Consider the following 18803-nt stretch of genomic DNA (forward strand, 5'->3'; position numbering starts at 1 on the left):
TTTTTTTTTTTTTTTTTTTTTTTTCTTTTTTTTTTTTTCCAAGAGAATCCACCTTGTTGGGTCGGACGTGGCAGACTTATTTGTCTTGATCAACACTACTTTCGAAGCTTGATACGTCGGGCAACTCATCGGACGAAAGCACGATGGGCTTCACCCACCGATTACCCCATCGGTGAAGTACGAAATAAATGGGCGGGAGGCAAATGCCGCAAATAATTGCCTGGGTGCCGAAGCACCATCCGTATCCTACGCGCGATTGTCAGTATAAAGCCTTCCGACTGGGAATCCACATGTTTCTTACCAACTGCGGCGGCCCAGTCGTAAATGTACCAGGGCACGATAAATGCGGACATCTTTTCGGCGTCAGTCTCGATGGTCACAGTCCTTTGGCTGATTACTCACATTTATGATGACGGAGTAAAATGTTATGACCTCAATGGCGTGCTCCGGGTAGCTGTCCACAATATATGTCGACAGTGTTGTGTTACCCGCTTGAAGGCCGACGGCGAATAGGAAGAGAGCCACCTGACCGACCATCCAATGCCATCCTTCTTGCACCGAAGCTCCCCAGACTGCCAGCCCGATGGCAGAGAGTATGGCGCCGGGATACCCCAACCACAGCCTCATTTCTGGCGTCCGCTGGCCGTGGTTCTTCCGCGCGAGGCGGGCAACGATCCAATCACTCAAATTGCCCGAGCAGAATATCTCGGCGAAGATGACGCCGACCAGAGCACCTGTGAAGAACAAACCTTGGATCTGGATCTTGTACTCTTCATAGGCAGCAGGGATCATCGAGAGGAGGGCCACGATCCTGGTTTGCTTTAGTTTGCGTTCAGAGAACACGCCATGCAGGGCACTCATACCACCAGTAATGGAGAAATATGTATCCACACACGCTAGCGACCAACTTGGGATACGCCCACAGCTTGCAGAAGGTGATTAGGGTCGCCCAAGGTTTCGGATGGAGCACCCCTGGGATTTTGCGAATGTTCTGGGCGATGTGTTAGTGTGTCATGAGTACCATGCTATCTGGGACCTCTCTCACCAGCCAGGGGAGTTGTTTGGTCCTTTTGATGTCCACAACGGCATTCTGCAAGTTTTCCCCTCGCACCGTGGCAGCCGCTTGTTGCTGCTCGAGGGCCACCACGTACGCCCTAGGATACTGGGTCTCTGGCAGAAACAAAACCTCCCATACCAGGAGAAATGCAAAGGCGATGGTGACGTGGTAGGCCACCCAGTATTGATTCACGGTGGCGATGAATCCGCCAACTGCCATCTGAAGTCAGCCCCCATCAGGTCTATCGCCCAGAAAGAAGGCCAAGCTTACCGAGACCACCCAGAACACTTCCTATATTTGCAGACATTGCCCAGAGACCGATTCGGTAACCTCGCTCATGCTCCCAGGAGATGTCATTGATGATGCTGAGCCCCACGTTTGCTGCAGGGCCGGCCGCAAACCCTTGGAAAAACCTGGCTGCCATGTACTGGCCGATGGATTGTCCTTTGATCGAGGTGCAACCGCTAGCGAGAACTGCGATTGCTGTGGCAGCAATGGTCACCACTCGGCGGCCATAGGTCTCTGCCAGCGACGAGGTGACCAGAGGGCCAAAGGCGAGACCAAAGGCAGAGATGCCAAAGGACCAGTTGACTTGATTGTACGAGGCATCGAATTGCTCCTCGAGAAGCGAGAACGAGGGCACGGGGGCAGTGGTCAAATAGGTCAACAGGAAATAGAAGAAGCAGACGATACTGATGACGTTGTACTTCTGCAGCTTGGACCAGTTCAAGGGATCGAGGGAGTCGTGGGTCGGCGGTGGCATGAGTGGTTTGTCTCGGGTTTCCACAGGCAGATGATACATCTCCGCCACGTCTGGATGAGGATTCTGTGCTGGGACATCGGTCGTGATGGGTCTCTTCTCGGTGCTGTCCGCCTCAGAAGACATTTTGGTGGTGGAGGCAAGGCCGTCGGTGGAGAGGATTGGGTAATGAAAAGCCTGTGCGGGGATCTTGACTTGTTCGCTTGCGATGGATCAGAGAAGGGGAACATCGGCAGACCATATATAGTCGTTTGAAGCTCTCCCAGAAGGGAAATAACTATATGGACACGGAGACGCGACAGGGAACAATCAAGATAAGGGAGACTCAAGTCATTCATGCTTCGTTGATGAAGGGCCGGTTGGTCTTTAATGGATGACATTGCGCTATACTGGAGGAGGAAAGTTGGGGAGAGAAGGGAAAGGCTGGACGGCTGTCAGAGGATGACAGGACTACGGATGGAAAAACCCTCGTGGCGATTGTCCGGGGAGGTTCCATTATTATTAAATCTAATTGCTTGTTTATCGGAATTGATGCTTTGGACTTATGGAAATGACATTCCCCGCCAATCCCAATCGGGAAGGATGAGGAGATGGTGGAGCGATCGACAGATACGAATAGACAAGATAGACAAGACGGATTTTATCGAATCTTCTCCAGTGGAAATAACCACCACCGCGGCCATTATCGTCTCTATACTTGCTTCTTTTAGTCATCTTGACAGTCTGTGGTCGGGAATACAGGAAGCAACTACAACTACATCGACGTCGAGGGGGTGTCCATACGGTGTCACCATCGCCACAACCTTCCCTCTTTGGACCGTGTCATCAAATTGCAGTTTCATTGCCCCAAATTTGAGCCTCTTCAGTGCTCGATATATAGCTTCCATGGCTCTGGAATAGACCGGTCCTATCATTGTCTCTGGTTCTCGAGCGAGATAGCTGTGCCGAGCGATAACAGAGAGCGAAACACGACTGCTTTGTGCACCGATAGCGGAGATATACTGGTCGACCCAACCACCTGTTTCCCACCAGCAACTATCAACCATGCTTCTACAACTTCTACCTTACTTTGTCCTCGTCGCGGTACTCGTTGAGGCTGTGCGGCGGCTGCGCTCGCCACTGGCAAAGCTGCCTGGCCCCAAATACACGGCCTGGACGTCGCTGGTGCTCAAGTACCGCGAATTCACCCACGGTCGCCGCCTGTACATCCATGGCCTCCACCAGAAGTACGGCGCGGTCGTCCGGCTGAGTCCCGACGAGGTGTCCTTCTCGAGCGCCGACGCGGCCAAGGAGATCTACATGTCGGGCGGCAGCGGTTATGACAAGACGCCCTTCTACTCGCTGTTCACGCAGTTTGGGACGCGCACGCTATTCTCCACGCTCCCCCGGGCGGAAGTATGTTCTATCTACCCTCCCAGAGGAGACGTCGCGAGTGTGCTCGATGATGAGAATTGTTAGCTAACTCTTCTGGGCGGCGGCGGCCACCCGTTCCAGCACAGCTATATGAAGCGATACTTGGCCGACCGCTACGCAAACACCAGCATCATGAAGCCCGACATCTTGAACGGCATCGTCCAGCACGCCCGGGACTTTTTAAGCAAGTGTCTCGACCAATGTTACGGCAGTGACGGATTTGCCGACATATATGTGAGGGGACTTTGTCAGTTGTGCTGGGCTATCTCGACGAAACTGACCAAGACTGTCTCAGGTATCTCTCCACTGCTTTGCCCTGGATGGGGTGACTCATCAGCTTTTCCACCCGTACGGCACGCACGCCAACAGGAATGAAAAGGATTTGCGTCTGATGCAAGAATTGTCCTATCACGACAGTTTGAAAAGTACGTGAGACCCCCATGATTTGTGGAGGTGACGTTCACAACGGGGGCGTGGGGAGAAATTGACGTGTTCTCAGGCAATGTCGCAATCTATTACATGCCGTGGCTCTCCAATATCATTCACCGCATCAGCCCGCCCAAGCCGGCTCCGCTGTCGAATGAATACGTCCTGACGGCCAGTGCATCTCCCTCGCCATCACCGTTCAGTCTCCTCTCCAAGCTTCACGCACAGGCTAAGGCTACCAATATGGCCCCCTATGCCGTGCCAGCCGAATGCAAGGACCACCTGGCCGCTGGGGTCGACACGACAGGCGATGCCCTCTGTTTCTTGATGCACCACCTCTCATTACCCGCACCGGCCTCCCAACGCATTCAAGGCCTGCTGCACAAGGAACTGACGGAGAACGCCACGACTTCATTCGACCAACTCGCGTACCTAGACGCGGTGGTCAAAGAGGGCCTCCGCTGTTTCCCGCCCATCCCGATGTCGATGCCTCGATATGCGCCCCAAGGAGGGAGCATGATCGACGGCCACTTCATCCCCGGCGGCACCATTGTGAGCTGTCAGGCGTACACGCTGCACAAGGACCCAGTCGTGTTTCCGCAACCGTTGGAGTTCCTCCCGGAGCGCTGGTTGGATAAGCAAGGAGAGGCCGAGCGGAACAGATTGTTCTTTGCCTTTTCCGTGGGCGGCCGAGGTTGTCTGGGCCGGCAGTAAGTCTCTAACTCTTTTGTACCCCCTTTTCTTTGCATTATCATCGTTTTTTTTCTTTCGCGCCTGAAGCCACGTTCCTTCTTTTCTCTCGTACAAAATGCTAACTCGCTGTCCCTTCACAGCCTCGCCATCGCAGAGATGAAACTCCTCCTCCGCGAAGTCTATTCGCAATGTCGCACGACCTTGTCCCCCCAGATGGACAGCGACATGGAAATGGAGGACCAGATCATCGCCAGCAGGCCCAAGGGCCAGAGTTGCAAGTTGGTTTTTGAGAAGATTGTATGATGTCACACGTACAGACGCCTTGAAGGTAGAGGAGATGGCTAGAGAGTTCAAAGAATATTGCCTTGTCTTTCTTCCCATCTCTGCTGAGTGTGTTGGTGGTGTTTCTCTCTCTCACGAAGAGATATCAGGTGCTAAACTGAACACTAGAGAACCACGTAGGATGTAGCTAGTTCTAGGTGTCTTTGTTGCGAAAAGTCGTGCCGATTGCGACTTGTACAAGCACGGCTTCATGTGGGGCATACATTAGTTTCCTCACCAGGGGCATAGTACTGTGACTTGCGGATGGGAGCTTGTGTGAGCTGGGACCAGGGAAATATGTGTATCCCTGGAAAAAAGACGTCTTCCCAAATCCATGTCCTTCGAGTATATCTTATTCTGGTCCTATATAGAATTTGAAGTTTGGAGGTGATATACGAGGTAGAGCCATTCCACTCAGCTTCTTTGCTTGCCGGAAATGGACAAAACGTGTGCAGGATCGGGTCAAGCGCTGTGGGGCATCGATTTTACTTCGGCCACTCTACCAAAAGTGAATACATGACATGGAGACGCATCGGCCACCCATTTGTATACGAATGGCTCGATCCTGTGCTCTAACGTAGGTATCTCGTACTCGCTACCCTGATTCCTCAAGCCCCCCTCCCCCCCCCTTCTTTATTTTCTCCGCTCCCCTTTCGCGCCTGACTTACTTTTTTCTCCTTCTGAGGGAAGGATACAATGTCCCGCCTAAAACTCTCCCCGTTGAAACTCTTATCCACGGCCGCACTATGCGGCGGCGTAGGAACCATCGGCGCGTTTCGCTGGTGGACACGATCCTGCCAGTTCGAGCCCTACGACCCTTCACGCGATGTTCTCTCCCAAACACCATTTTACCGACGGTTTAATCCGAACAAGAACCCGACGTTTCATGATCTCTGCGTGCGGAAAGTCCCCCTGTCGCAGCTGGACCCGGACCTCTTGAGGGATCATGACGAAGGAGGGACAAAGTTGATCGAGGCGTTCTGTGCCGCTGTTTGGGCGAGTCGTGGTACGTTCGTCGTCCGGGTCGCAGGACACCCCTTTAACGCTTATTGTATATTGGTTGACGGAACTGGAACGCCGGTCTTTATATGATGACCCATACACTCTTCCTACCGTATACTATAAAATACCAAGACGCATACTAACCATCGACTCCAGCCTACGCCATCCAGCGCAGATACCTCCAGCAGCGGTACAGCGCCTCGCCCGCTCTGGCGCACCAGCTCTGGCGACGGCCCGAGCTCCTCCGCTCGCACTACGACGTCGGCACCGAAATCACAAACCACTTCGTCGTGCTGTCCAAGACTCCTACAGCGATCCTCCTGCGGTGCGGCGACTCGCCGCTCAACACGCCTCACGGCCCGCGCGCCGTCGATGGCCTGTTTGAGCTGAGCGTCACGATACATCGGGAGTCTGCCGACGTCCCCGTCGCCGAGTTCCGCATGAAGAGCCTTTTCTATTTTGGCGTGGACGTCGCCGCCTCGAGTCCCATTGCGCCGCTCTCGCTCGAAGGGTGGGCCCACAAGCGCTACGTCAAGTTGTTGCTCGAGGAGGCTGTCCGGGGCTGCACGCCGCAGGGGCAGGGGCATGGGCAAGGGCAGCCGCAGTCGTCTTGGGACAATGTTCGCGAAGCAGTATTCGGGCCCGCGCCAGCGGCGCAGAAAGCAACAACGAGGGAATGAAGGCGTACGGGCTTAGCAGAATTTGTTACTTTTCACTATCATGACAGCTTCTAGGTAGAGTCGAGACATGCGCGTTATGCGAACGTACGGAAAGGAAGGACAGGGGACTAATAAGGACAATAGATGTCACGGATAGGTACAAACAAGAACTATTTCTCTTTCATTTTCGCGGTGCTTTTCTTCAACCTTTGCACCTTTGCACATGCTCCTGTCTGGTAACTGACTGACTGACTGACTGTCTGTCTGTCTGGTGCCCTTCACTCAGTCACTCAGTCACTCACTTATAGACACGCCGATCTACCCCAAGAAGAAACAAATCTGAACCTCCATACGAGAAACGATGTATGTATGTATGTATGTATGTATGTATGTATGTATGTATGTATGTATGTATGTATGTATGTATGTATGTATGTATGTATGTATGTGCGTCAGATACCAGGTACCGTGTACCGTGTACCATGCATGTACCATGTAGTTCCTGACGGATGACGAATCTGGGAAGGAGAGACAAGACAACCCGAAGGAGAGGAAGGACGGACGGCGCCCCACATGATAATAACGATATTACTTTCCATATTTGGAAGAGAAAATTCCCATTATTATCACTTGGGTGGTCGATCATAGGGCATACTTGGGGATTTTATCAGTATCGAGTCCTCGGCAGAGACCAAGGGACGTAACAGATACATATTTGTAGAGCGATAGATAGATATATAGATATATAGACACATGCCCCCCCACGCACACACGAACTCAACTGGATATATTTCTCGCAATATAGGAGGGTGTTCTTCCCTACCCTCGCTTTCTATCCACACCATCGCGCCTGTCAAAAGTGTCGACACGTCAAACATGGAAGAAATCCCCAATCGCCTTGAGCGCCTCGCAGTAGTCGGACCCTTCCCACTTGACGACCTCATCTAGTAAATGCGCATACTTGAGAATGACTTTTCTCGCAGTTACTTCGCCGACGACGGCCACGTGACCAAAGGAGATGGGGCCGCCGTGCCTAATAAAGTGCTTCGCGGTCGAAGACTGTCCATTTACCAGTTGAGAAGACGACGAGGACACTCCGCCGAGTCCCTCCAAGCCGATTTCGGCCCAGTCGATCTCTTGCAGCAGTTCAAATACTGCTGTGTCGCCAACGCCTGTGAAAGAATGATTGCTGGCCTGCTGCTCCGAGGCAGGAGTCGCCTTAAAGACATAAAACGCCAGGACTAGCGCGGCCGTGAAGATCATGTGCCCGTGCAAAAGCAAGACCGGCTCCAAGACCCGGGTCTGCGAGAGGATCCTGAAAATCTGGGCGGCATGGAGTGCGGCTCTACGCGCCTCTGCTGACTTGGCCCAGATGGCGATGTTCTCTAGGGCGGTATGCGCGGAGTCGGCGTCCTTGTGGCCCAAGGCGAGCTCAAATTGGTCCATGTCGACTGTGGTGGACATACACAGACTGTTCCAGAGGAGCATGGCATGGCGGTGGTCCTGGTTGAAGTTGTCCCTGTGACTGCTGGGGATCGTAGCCAGGAGGGGAGCAATGGTCTTTGCGTGGTTGTCCAGCGCGTATCTCTCCACCGGCGTGGCGGCTGTTGTCTCGTCGCTGCCGAGTTGACCGGGAAATAGTCTATGACGGGCCACGGAGTGTTGGATCGAGATGGCAGCTAGTAGTGCTTGCAATCCTATACTCCCGAGCATGGCCGACGACAATTTCGACATTCGCTGCAGCGTCATCCGCGGCATGATGATCTGGGCGTTGGTTTCCACCTCGCGTGCAAACGTCGTCGCATCGCCAGCCTCGAACAGTGATGATTTACAAGGAGAAATGATCTCGAGTCTGTCTAGCTCGAGCACCCCTGCCGTGCCCCAAAGGGTGGCGTACGTGGCGTCAATGATCAGGAGACAGGTGACCATCCTGGCAAATAAGTTAGCTGTGTCAATGGGCAACAGCACCCAGAGGGCTAGAATACCTCTTGACAGATTCCACCCTCGCCCAAGGCTTCCACAGCCGTTCAAGGTCCGATGACGGCCCCATCAAATTGAGGTCGACCTCTTTGCCGTCACAAGCCGCAAATAATCCGTGCTTTTCTGCCACCTGGGCAAGTTAGATATAAAACAGCTGGAAGGCTCTCACTGGACGTACGTGCAATGTTTGGATGCAGAGCATATGGGCTTCATTCTCATCTAGTCGCCGCTTCACAGATTGATTAGGACACAAGAATGTCAGAATAGCCAGCACTTACCGAGATGCAAAGAGCAAGATTGAGCACAAGTAACGAAGCTGCCACGGCGGTAATGAGCTCCCAAGGTGGACGCTTACCAAGGGCTTGGGACGTAAGCTCCAGGCGACAGGAATGGACGAGTTTCTCAAGATCAAATCAGCTAGGCTGTTGGATGAAGAACTAAGGGGGGGGCCATGTTTACCATCCATTCCCTGCGGACAAAGTCCCGCGATCCTCTAGGGTCTAGTGCCGACAGTCCAATAAGACACATTGGAAAAAGAACCGCACTGGGACTTATCCTCGCATCGAAGGTCGGCTGGTGTACAAACGGTATAGAGGGGTGGAAGCGCTCGAAGTAGAGATCCAGACTCATGTCCAACGTCTCGACCGACGGAAAATTGGTATCGTATGTCGTCGACGTCAAGCTCTGAGGTGTGTCGCCCTGGTCGACCAGCATGGTGTACAGAGACTCTTCTTTGCCAAAGATTTTGTCGCTGTCCTGCAAGAGTCTGTCCCTGCAACTGGCATCCATGTGCCACCGTGACCCTGACGGATTGTCATGCCGGGGAGGACCCTGGCTCTGGGCTCGGGATTCGTTGACTCCGTGACACAGAATGTTGTCTGCGGGATGTTGGAGTGCCGTCTGCCAAAGTCGCCGTATGAGTCGAATGGGACGTACCAGTTTCGAAGGCCACGCCTTCTGGACACGACGGAGTCTGTCGGAGGCCAAGCCTTTGGTAAGTGGTTGGTCCTGGCATGATAGATGGTCTTCAACAGGAGTCGGGAGAGTAGCGATGAGGTTTTCCAAGTTGGGCAGGTCGATGGTAGATTCCAGCCAGAGCAGATCAGGGGCATTAGAAGTGTGCGTGAAATCAATGTCTTCGGCATTAAAGTCTGTCATTCCCCTTTCCATCATGTCGGGGATGTCCATGTCCTCTGGATATGGCGAGGCAGGCATAGCCAACCCATGGTGGCTGATTAGTGGTTCTGTAGGTTTGGCGTGCGAGATGTCCATCTGTGAGGTGCCGTTGTTGTGCACTGATTGGCTGCGATGGTTCCCCGATAGCTGGGACGGTTCGATCGTCTCATGATTCAGCGTTACAGTCTCTTCAGAGCAGAGGTGACCATTTCCTCTGAATTGAACGCGGGTCACATTACCGCCCACGGGGTTGTTCGGTGGTTGACTCGCTAGATTATCAGGTCGAAGAGGAGGCCCCAGGATTGGGGATTTCCAGGTCAGGGAAATATCTCCTGGTCTGTTGTCGGGCCTTGAGTTTGGTCGCATAGAGGGAGTCTGAGGGGCCATAGTTGGTCGTGATCCTCCCACTGTCGATGGGACAATGCGGACTCGGTCGATCGTGGTGGCCGAGTGCTCCGCAGGCTCTGCTGGGTTGAAATTCATCTCGCTGACTTCTGCAGATCGACGTTGAGTTTGGGCCGGAGTATGCGTCCGAGTAGGAGACTGAGAGATATGAGGCAGATCCCGAGGCTTTGATGAATGTACTATGGGCTCGACGACGATCCCCTCTGGGCCATTATCAGCAGCTGGATGATGGTTGCGAATATGTCTCGCCAGCACATCGCTGTTATGTCAGGAAAAGGCATCAGCATTTGATATTTGACTCTTTCCATCCTATATCAGAGAGGGGCACCACACACATACCTCCGAGCATATCTTCGGCCGCAGAACGCACACTTGAACGGCTTCTCTCCAGTATCTAGATTGGAGTGGTCAGCGAGGAAACTTGGTTGATGGGACAGATATCAGATAGCAGGGGCATGTCGAAGCTTACGCCATCTTTGATGACGCCGCAAGTGCTCCAGCTTTGAGAAGGTTCGTTCACAATAGGCGCATCTCTTCCAGATGGTCTGTAAGGAGTCTGTCATTTCAGTAATCTCGTCTAGCCTTGTCTAGCCTCGTCCAGTGGGAAGGTGATATTGTCTCCTCGTGTGACTGTCCACGACGTGTAAGAAAGATAGAGTGAGTCAATCACTGTTCACATATCACTTGAAGCCATGACTGTGCTCAGTGAATTGTGAATCGGTAGGTGGATGTTGGGGGAACAAACACGTGACCCTAGAGCCGAAGACAAGGAACAATAATTGCTAACCGACTGTCAAGGGGCAGCCGATGCGCCGAGCATTGATCGGCTCCACGCCTAGACCGCCCGGATCTGTGGGGGTGGAGCGCCTGTACCTGGTACCAACCAACACCCGCACAGCCCGGAACTCCAAGTGGCCGCGGGGTTCTTGGCCTGTGACTCCGTCTCTCTTCCTCCCTCCTTGGAACTCTGTACGAGGTACATATGTATCAGACTCCAAAACACGCACACGTCCCAACCCGCCATGGCTACTCTTACTCTGCCACCATGTTCAGGATTTCCAACACTTGATCCTTCTCTGTAATGGGAAAGGCGTTGGTCTGGATCCACAAATCATGCAGGCTGTTCACCGCAAGCAGATCGAATTTGTCTCTACCAATCTTGACCGCAGCGAGGGACCGGGGCATGTCGAGTTCTCGAATCACAATATCGAGGATGTCGCCTAAGTCAAGGTCGCTCTCTGTCAGACCTCTGGCTTTGATCACAGTTTGAACAGGATCTAGTCCCAACAACAGTTCTCGAGCTTGCGCTTGTCTGGCATTGTTGGCCCCCTTTGCCGCGTTGAATTTGCACACCGCGGGCAACAGGATACAGCTCGTCTCGCCGTGCCCGACACCCAGAGGTCCAAGTTGGTGGCCGATCGCGTGACTTGCACCTAGTGGCGTCCCGGTAGAGACAGCCTGCATGGCCTGAATCACTCCGAGCTGGCACAGGTACCGACCCTCCGAGTCATCTGGGTTCGCTTTGGATCTTAGCAGTCCTGGAACCAGCAAACCCAAGCCACGGCTGGCTGCAGCATCTCCTTCTGGGGTACTCTGCAGACTACACATTGTCTCTATGCAGTGGTCAATCGACCTGACACCTGTGCTCAGCCATACCCACTGAGGAGTGGTTTTGACTAGTTCCGGGTCTAGAATGACCAGTTCCGGATCGACGCCAGGCTCAAATGTCCTTTTGGCCCGTGTGGTCAAGGTCTCGGTTGCGCCTGCGATAGCCTGGTATTCTCCGCCGGACAGAGACGTCGGTATGCAAATGAGAGGAATCTTTGGCCTTTCGATGTGCTCACGACGGTTTGCGTTGTATGAGTGACCACCCCATAACGTGCTTATTGCCTTCTCGTCCCACGCCGAGTTGGCAATTGCAAACCTGACCAGTTTAGCAGCATCGGTGATACTGCCAGCTCCAAGGGTAACGAGGCAGTCGACATTGAGCTCTTTGACCTCGTCTATGACTTCAACGACTTCGGAGATGGGCGTATGCGGGCTGATGCCGATGCGACAGCCGGCCACGCGGTCGCCCAACGCTCGTCTCAGCTTTTCTAGAGAGTCGGTCTGTTTCGATAAAGACCTGGACGCCAAGATAAAGACTCGCGTGGCATTGAACGTCTGTTCGACGTGCCTGGCGCATGCTTTTTCAAAGAGCAGGCCCGAGCTGATCTTTGGGGTGGGCTTATTGTCAAAGGCCGGCCGATAGTGCTCCTGTCCTGGTGTGAAGCTCATTTCGCGTCCCTAGTGCTCAAAACGAGTCAAAAGGATTGCTCGAATGGTGTCAAAGGTGATGCTTCTTTCTTGTCGATGTTGAGGGAGGTGCTGTCCTGGCAAGCGATCGTGTAAGCTCTCGAGATGTTGATTGTTGAGTTCTCCAGGAGAAGCCACGGCGATCTGACTAACTGTCAATGCCAAGGCCTGCCCCGCGCACCTTCCGTGACCAGGTGAAAGGTAATAATTATGTATAGTGACAGTCCCCAGCAAATGTGGATGAATGGGGCATCTTAGAGATACTGCAATGAGCAACCCACCCTCACCACCCACTTTCCCTTCCTGAGATGGACAATCGCGCATCCCGATATGGTTAGTTCCCCACATCTGATTTGCTGGCTTCCATAGCAATGCTAGGCGGCGGTCATGCCTGGGATGCCTCTCATAGCACAGCGCAGCCTTGTAGTGCAAGTCATCCTCGATACAAGCACTACAGCATGGCATCGGCAGCAAGACTCCTCGGACGGCTCGCCACGAAATCACCAAATGATATTGTGCTGCTTTCTGCGGTGCGCAGTCCCATCACACGGTCCTTCAGGGGTGGTTTCAAGGATGCTTGGCCCGAAGATATACTCATGCCGGTCAGGGCGTTGTCACTTACTCCATTGCTTGCTACGAAGTTCCTAATGCGGAGATAGGTCATGAGAGCGGCGGTGACGCGTGCTGGCATTGAACCAGGCGACGTGCAGGATGTCCTCATCGGCAACGTACTGGCAGAGCTTGGATTCGCAAAGACGGGCCGGATGGCGTTGAACCACGCAGGGTTCCCAGTCACCACCACATTTCACACCGTCAATCGACAGTGCTCGAGCAGTTTGCAGGCTATCACACATATTTCGCACGCTATCCTCGCCGGACAGATCGACGTTGGACTTGCAGGAGGCGTTGAAAGCATGACGCGAAACTATGGGAGCAGAGGCGTCCCCGTTGACGTGTCCCCAACCCTCAGGGGTTCAGATGTCAAAAGTGCAAGAGACTGTCTTCTACCCATGGGGATTACATCGGAGAATGTGGCCCGCAGATACGACATCTCCCGACAAGATCAGGACGCGTTCGCCCTCTTGAGTCATACGCGGGCTTTGGAAGCTCAACAGTTGGGCAAATTCTCCTCAGAAATTGTCCCCGTCGAGTGGACAAAAAGGGACGATGTCACAGGGGCACAAACGATATTACATGTTGAACAGGACGACACGATCAGACCCGGCGTTACTTTGGAGAAACTTGCAAAGCTCAAACCCGCATTCGCCGATGATGGCAGAAGCACGGCGGGGAACTCGTAAAACCCTCAAGGGGCAATCTGTTGGACTTCAGCTTACGCGCCACAGGTCACAAATATCCGACGGCGCCTCATCCAGTATTCTTGCACGGCGATCGTGGGCAGAAGACCGCGGTATCAAACCTATTGGGCGCTTCCTCGGCACAACAGTGGCAGGCTGCGAACCCGACGAAATGGGTGTTGGTCCCATCTACGCGATCACTGCTCTGTATAAGTTCACCGGAATCTCTCAGAAAGACGTTGATATCTTCGAGATCAACGAGGCATTTGCCAGCCAGACGATTGCCTGTCTTCGGGTGCTGGGCATCGATGCTGAAAAGGTAAATCCGAGAGGTGGCGCGATCGCGTTGGGTCATCCGACTGGAGCCACTGGAACGCGGCAGACTGCGACGCTATTTGCCCAGCTGGAACAAGAGGACAAGGAGTTTGGGGTTGTGAGCATGTGTGCCAGGTAAGAATGTCTGGAGTGTATTTGTTCTGCCGCTGACTGTCCTTTAGTACTGGCCATGGCGTTGCGGCGCTGTTTCAGCGCGAGTAGAGTGGTCACCGTACAACAACCGTATGGGTTTGATCGAGCGACAAGATGAAAGATTCTACGTTTTCAGAGGTGTCTGTCACGACAAGATTTAGACAATCATATATATTATATCTGGAACCATCTAGAGCGATGCTGCCCGCTGCTCCCACCTTCCTGCCCAAGCTACAACCCCGGCACCAGCACTCTCTCCTCCGCCGGCACAAACGTCTTGCTCGGGTTCGGAGGAGCCGTGGGCGTGCCAAAAACCAATTGACCCTTCAACACCCACTCGGCGGGGACTTTCCACTCCTCGACAATCCTCTGGTCGATGTACGGGTTAAAATGCTGGAGATTGCAGCCGAGACCTTCCAGCTCCAGGGCCGTCCACAGGTTGAAGGTGTTCATGGCGTTGGTGTGCTCGGCCCACTGGGGGAAGTAGCTGCTGTAGCGTGCAAACTTTTGTTGCAGCTCATGTGTGACGCGCTGGTCTTCGTAGAGGAGGACCTTGTTCATTGAATTAGTATTCAATACTTAGCAATTTTCTTTTCTACCCGTCCACAGGCCGATTCACGGCCCTACTTACCGTCCCGTACGCGTCCCGGCGCTGATCCAACTTCTTCTCATCGGTGGGCCAATCGCCGCCCGCATCGACCGCCCTGACGCACTCTTTGGCGATATCCCACAATTTTCTGTGGTCGTCGCCGAACAGGATGACGAAGCGGGTCGACTGCGAATTGAGCGAGCTCGGCGTGTGCAGGATGACTTGTTTGGCGATCCGGACGATGTCGAGGTCCGCGATGGGCGATTTCGCCTCGAGTGCGTAGAATGATCGACGGGCCTTGATCGCGGCGAGGAATTGGTCGGCCATGGTTTACTGTGTGGGCACGTAGATGAGGTTCTTGGTCGTCGGTAGGTGATCTGTCTCTTAATCATTCTCGAGCCCGGTATATCCTTGCGAAAGAGAGGAGTATTGGGTGTGAATGTGAATCCCCCACATGGGAGCTGTGTCCGTAGATGGATGAGTGTCCGTTTATGGAAAAGCTGTGTGCGTGATGCTGAGATGTTACCTTTACATCGGTTGGTTTTTTTTTGGCGTCAAATCATGGGTCGTTTCGTTGAGAGCTCTGTCATACAGTCAGGACTACTAACCACCATCATGTCGATGCGGAAGTTCTAGATCTGGACATGACTGTAACTACTGTCTCAACTCGCAGACTACCATCTCTAATCAAAGCAGGTCTCCACGATTTTTCAGATTTTACGCACACGGCAGATGTACAATGTGCAATATTGAACCAAGTATTGATTACAGCCGTCCCAACAGAATCCTCCACAGAAAAATCCATCGATAGCTACGTATGTCTTCAATGAATTATAGATGGGTCTTCAAGCTCCGGTCCCCTTGAGCCTCCGCCAAAATGAAGTCATGCTCCAACAGCCAAAACCCCTCTGTTTCACGTCCGTCCACCACGCGCACGAACGGCTTTGTATTATACATCTTGGCCTCTTCAATATCTTCGACCCACTCAATGTCCTTGACCAAGCTGCTTTTCGTCCCGAATACTGGATCTCGGAAGATTCTCGGGCTCGTTCTGTCGTACAGGGCCGTGTTGAGCCTCTCATAACAAGGGTGGTTGATCAAAAAGTGCTGTGCGTTCGTTAGTGCGGCGTGATCAAAACGAATGGGTATCTGCGACATGGCGGTCCTTACCACATGTGCTGGGCGATAGGCTTGTCGGTTCAGGAGATCTAGAACAATACCAACCGGACCATCGAAAGGCACGGGATAGTCAACGGGCCGGACGCCGTTGATGTAAAACCGTCCCTCGGCATCAGTGTAGAACTTCCCTCGGCAGTCCGGCCCGCCTGTCTCAGGGTCCTGCATGTCGTACTTTCCGTTGCCGTTGGTCTCCCAGATGTCCAGCAATGCTCCCTGGATAGGCTCTCCTTTTCGATTCTTGACCGTTCCTCGGATGAGCATGGATTCGCCCGCTCCGACAGAGGAGATGCTGTCTCCGTGATTGAACTCGTGCGACTCATTGTGAAACGGTCCGAGAACGGACGACTCGGTGCAGCCTGGTAGTTGCCGACTGTTTATTTGATCGACCAGAGCAGATATACCGAGCACATCTGAGAGCAGGATAAACTCCTGTCTTTCCGGATGACAGGCTTGTCCGACCTGGGAACTTTCAGCCTACAGAACAAATGGAGACCCATCCACACGACCTACCTTGGTCAAAAATTCCCACGCGGCTTCCCACTCATGGCGTTGAATCTCTGTCTCGCGGATGAAGTCGTGCGAATGCCGAATGAGTCTGCTGAAGATGAACTTGACTCGTTCGTTGTCGATATTTGACGAGACTTTGATGACATGTGAAGTGAGGTCGTCGACGTCGAGGCTCTCCAAGCTAGCAGCGCCCGGTACTGTCCCATTGATACTTGGAGCCATCTTGTAATTCAGTGGGACTTGTGATGCTTCTGAAAGTGATGAAAGGGCCGCTGGTCGTTTAGCAAATACTCCGAGATATCACTGGCCCCACATACTGTCAAGCAGAGTAAATTAGCTTCATTACATCGAGCCGTGACATGATATCCCGAAATGCACAAACATATCATGAGAGGAACTGTAAAAGGCCCTAATAGCACAACTGTCATTCTGGAGAAGAGTGGAGACAAAGAAAGCCAAGTCTTCCGCACTGTCGTTATGGTTGTGGACACCAATAGCTTACACCTCCCAGTGATCTATCTGTGCCGTTCTGAATCTCCAGGAAGGAGCACGGTAGAAGAAAGTGACTAGCATTGCAGACGGGTTTACACAACAGTTGTGGGAGAGGGTTGTGGCTGCGCTAACCTAGTTGGGTAATATGGACAGTTTCCTAATTGGGAACAACAGAAAGTCACACTGTCCATGCTGGCCCGTCTCTATTGCTCACCCCTCTAGCGACTGCTTGAAAGTTCTCCGTGCACATTGTCTCTCCCAATATTAACTCTAGAATACACAACAGCGGCAACTCAATGCAGTTAACCGGCATTGACCCCTTTGGAATCCTGATGCATCCTCCTCATTGGGCTCCCTCGTCAGGAGTAATGCCATGTCCAACATTCGATCTTCTTGTACATTATTTCTCCATACGGACTTGGAGAAGTATCCCTGAAACAGTCGCGTGAGCCAGTCAAACGTGGAAATATTTGCCTCTTTTCTAGCCGTGAAGGACAGGCCATTATTTTCCAGGTGGCTGAGCCCTTGGATGATCTACACGAGAGATGCCCCACATACCTTATAGGTCACAGTTCTATATTGTCGCAACCGGGCTTCGAAGACTTTTGTTTAGTTGTAACCAAGAATTGCGTCGATAACACGAATACCATTTCTCGTAATCACTGGCATCTTCTCTACTGCCAGGATAACAGCTGTTTCCGAAGCGTGAAAGGGTACAACGTTTCCAGAATACAGGGAAACCGAAGTCGTTCATTCCACCATGCCAAAGCTAGTCCTCGTTACAGGCGCCACGGGAAACCAAGGCAAGATTTGTGTCTGCTCAATCCAAATCACTTCTGACCGCTCACAGGTGGTTCGGTGGCGAAACTGCTGTTGCAATATCCCGAACAATATACCGTGAGATGCCTCACTCGCGATACCGAATCGAAAGCGTCGCGGGCCCTGGCAGATGCGGGAGCCGAGCTCGTCCAAGGCAACCTCACCGACCCTTCGAGCCTTCCTGCGGCGGTCGAAGGATGCTGGGGAGTGTTTGCCGTAACCAATTTCTACGATCCGGTGTGGCTCGCTTGTGCCGCTTTTCATTTTTCATTGCGCTCGCCCAACTAACGGCTCATCACAGGCAATTATCGATGATCCAATGAGCGAGGAGCAGCAGGGCCGCAACCTCGCAAAAGCTGCGCATGATGCTGGCACGGTGGAGTGCTTCATCTGGAGCACCATGCCCAGCTCCCATGCTCTCTCCGGCGGCAAGTTTTTCACTCGGCTGTACGAAGGTAAACAAACAGGGGATCAAACTGCCATAGTCAGATGTGGCGTCAACTGACTTCGGGGTCTTCAGGAAAGCACCTCGTCGACGGCTACATTCGCGAACTCGGCCTGCACGGAACCTTTCTGTACACGGGCAACTTCTACGAGAACATGGTGCTGCGAGGACACATGTCGTACAATAAAGAGACAGAGACTATCGTTTTCAAGCAACCCATCATCGAGCCCGACGCTGAGCGTAGGTCACCTGACAGAAGACACGACCGACAGGGTATACGCTGACATGATGGTTTGAAGTTACGATGCTGTACGTCGAAAAAGACCTCTCCGCCATCGTCAAAGCAATTTTCGACCAATGGGAAGAGAAGAAACAAGAGCTGGATGGTGCGTACCTACAAGCCAGCAATGCAAGAGTGAGGCCGAAAGACATTGTCGCCGCGGCGAAAAAAGGTATATCTTCTTTCCAGGTCCAAAACGAATCATCAGATGACTGACTTTGAGGATGCAGTGTCTGGGAAGAATGTTGAATACGTGGTCCTGCCCACGACAGGCGTGCCGGAAAGAGATACCATGTTCCGGTTCTACAATGACGTCGGGATGCACCCGGGTGTGTCGTTGCCAGATCCGCAAGTGGTGAAGCTGGGGGTTAAATTTCATGACGCCGAGGACTACATACGGGAGAGACTCTTGCCGCATCTGGGACTTGTGCCGGTTAACTAGCACTGCCTAAGTAGCGAATAAAAGATCAGGCACGGGAATTTCGACGCATTTGTTCTGTGATATGGAAAATGAATGGTCGAGTCCTGTACCGTGAAGT

At 52.9% G+C, this 18803-nt stretch overlaps 9 protein-coding genes across 9 annotated transcripts; 4 read left to right on the forward strand and 5 right to left on the reverse strand.

The window, feature by feature from the left end:
• Positions 1-76: 76 nt before the first annotated feature.
• Z517_00142 (uncharacterized protein) lies at positions 77-1943 on the reverse strand (the record flags this gene model as incomplete). The annotated part of the gene is made up of 6 exons (XM_013433108.1): positions 77-246; positions 302-353; positions 403-811; positions 858-991; positions 1046-1269; positions 1328-1943. 6 exons carry the CDS (start codon positions 1941-1943, stop codon positions 77-79), a joined length of 1605 nt encoding a protein of 534 aa, XP_013288562.1.
• Positions 1944-2861: 918 nt separating this feature from the next.
• Z517_00143 (uncharacterized protein) lies at positions 2862-4652 on the forward strand (the record flags this gene model as incomplete). The annotated part of the gene is made up of 5 exons (XM_013433109.1): positions 2862-3212; positions 3312-3464; positions 3526-3655; positions 3730-4366; positions 4490-4652. 5 exons carry the CDS (start codon positions 2862-2864, stop codon positions 4650-4652), a joined length of 1434 nt encoding a protein of 477 aa, XP_013288563.1.
• A 714-nt stretch (positions 4653-5366) lies between these two features.
• On the forward strand, positions 5367-6352 carry Z517_00144 (uncharacterized protein; the record flags this gene model as incomplete). The annotated part of the gene is made up of 2 exons (XM_013433110.1): positions 5367-5676; positions 5829-6352. 2 exons carry the CDS (start codon positions 5367-5369, stop codon positions 6350-6352), a joined length of 834 nt encoding a protein of 277 aa, XP_013288564.1.
• Positions 6353-7201: 849 nt separating this feature from the next.
• On the reverse strand, positions 7202-9970 carry Z517_00145 (uncharacterized protein; the record flags this gene model as incomplete). The annotated part of the gene is made up of 5 exons (XM_013433111.1): positions 7202-8261; positions 8317-8441; positions 8490-8540; positions 8590-8712; positions 8771-9970. The coding sequence occupies 5 exons, from the start codon at positions 9968-9970 to the stop codon at positions 7202-7204; spliced, it is 2559 nt and encodes an 852-aa protein (XP_013288565.1).
• A 954-nt stretch (positions 9971-10924) lies between these two features.
• On the reverse strand, positions 10925-12169 carry Z517_00146 (uncharacterized protein; the record flags this gene model as incomplete). The annotated part of the gene is made up of 1 exon (XM_013433112.1): positions 10925-12169. One exon carries the CDS (start codon positions 12167-12169, stop codon positions 10925-10927), a length of 1245 nt encoding a protein of 414 aa, XP_013288566.1.
• A 476-nt stretch (positions 12170-12645) lies between these two features.
• Positions 12646-14022, forward strand: Z517_00147 (uncharacterized protein; the record flags this gene model as incomplete). Its single annotated transcript, XM_013433113.1, has 4 exons — positions 12646-12789; positions 12847-13484; positions 13534-13935; positions 13983-14022. 4 exons carry the CDS (start codon positions 12646-12648, stop codon positions 14020-14022), a joined length of 1224 nt encoding a protein of 407 aa, XP_013288567.1.
• A 162-nt stretch (positions 14023-14184) lies between these two features.
• On the reverse strand, positions 14185-14869 carry Z517_00148 (uncharacterized protein; the record flags this gene model as incomplete). The annotated part of the gene is made up of 2 exons (XM_013433114.1): positions 14185-14505; positions 14585-14869. The coding sequence occupies 2 exons, from the start codon at positions 14867-14869 to the stop codon at positions 14185-14187; spliced, it is 606 nt and encodes a 201-aa protein (XP_013288568.1).
• A 504-nt stretch (positions 14870-15373) lies between these two features.
• Z517_00149 (uncharacterized protein) lies at positions 15374-16450 on the reverse strand (the record flags this gene model as incomplete). The annotated part of the gene is made up of 3 exons (XM_013433115.1): positions 15374-15649; positions 15713-16180; positions 16232-16450. The coding sequence occupies 3 exons, from the start codon at positions 16448-16450 to the stop codon at positions 15374-15376; spliced, it is 963 nt and encodes a 320-aa protein (XP_013288569.1).
• A 1030-nt stretch (positions 16451-17480) lies between these two features.
• Z517_00150 (uncharacterized protein) lies at positions 17481-18706 on the forward strand (the record flags this gene model as incomplete). Its single annotated transcript, XM_013433116.1, has 6 exons — positions 17481-17532; positions 17571-17776; positions 17841-17994; positions 18060-18224; positions 18284-18436; positions 18495-18706. 6 exons carry the CDS (start codon positions 17481-17483, stop codon positions 18704-18706), a joined length of 942 nt encoding a protein of 313 aa, XP_013288570.1.
• Between the last annotated feature and the right edge of the window lie 97 nt (positions 18707-18803).

Source organism: Fonsecaea pedrosoi (assembly GCF_000835455.1).
Source record: "Fonsecaea pedrosoi CBS 271.37 unplaced genomic scaffold supercont1.1, whole genome shotgun sequence".
Classification (NCBI taxonomy): Eukaryota; Fungi; Ascomycota; class Eurotiomycetes; order Chaetothyriales; family Herpotrichiellaceae; genus Fonsecaea; species Fonsecaea pedrosoi.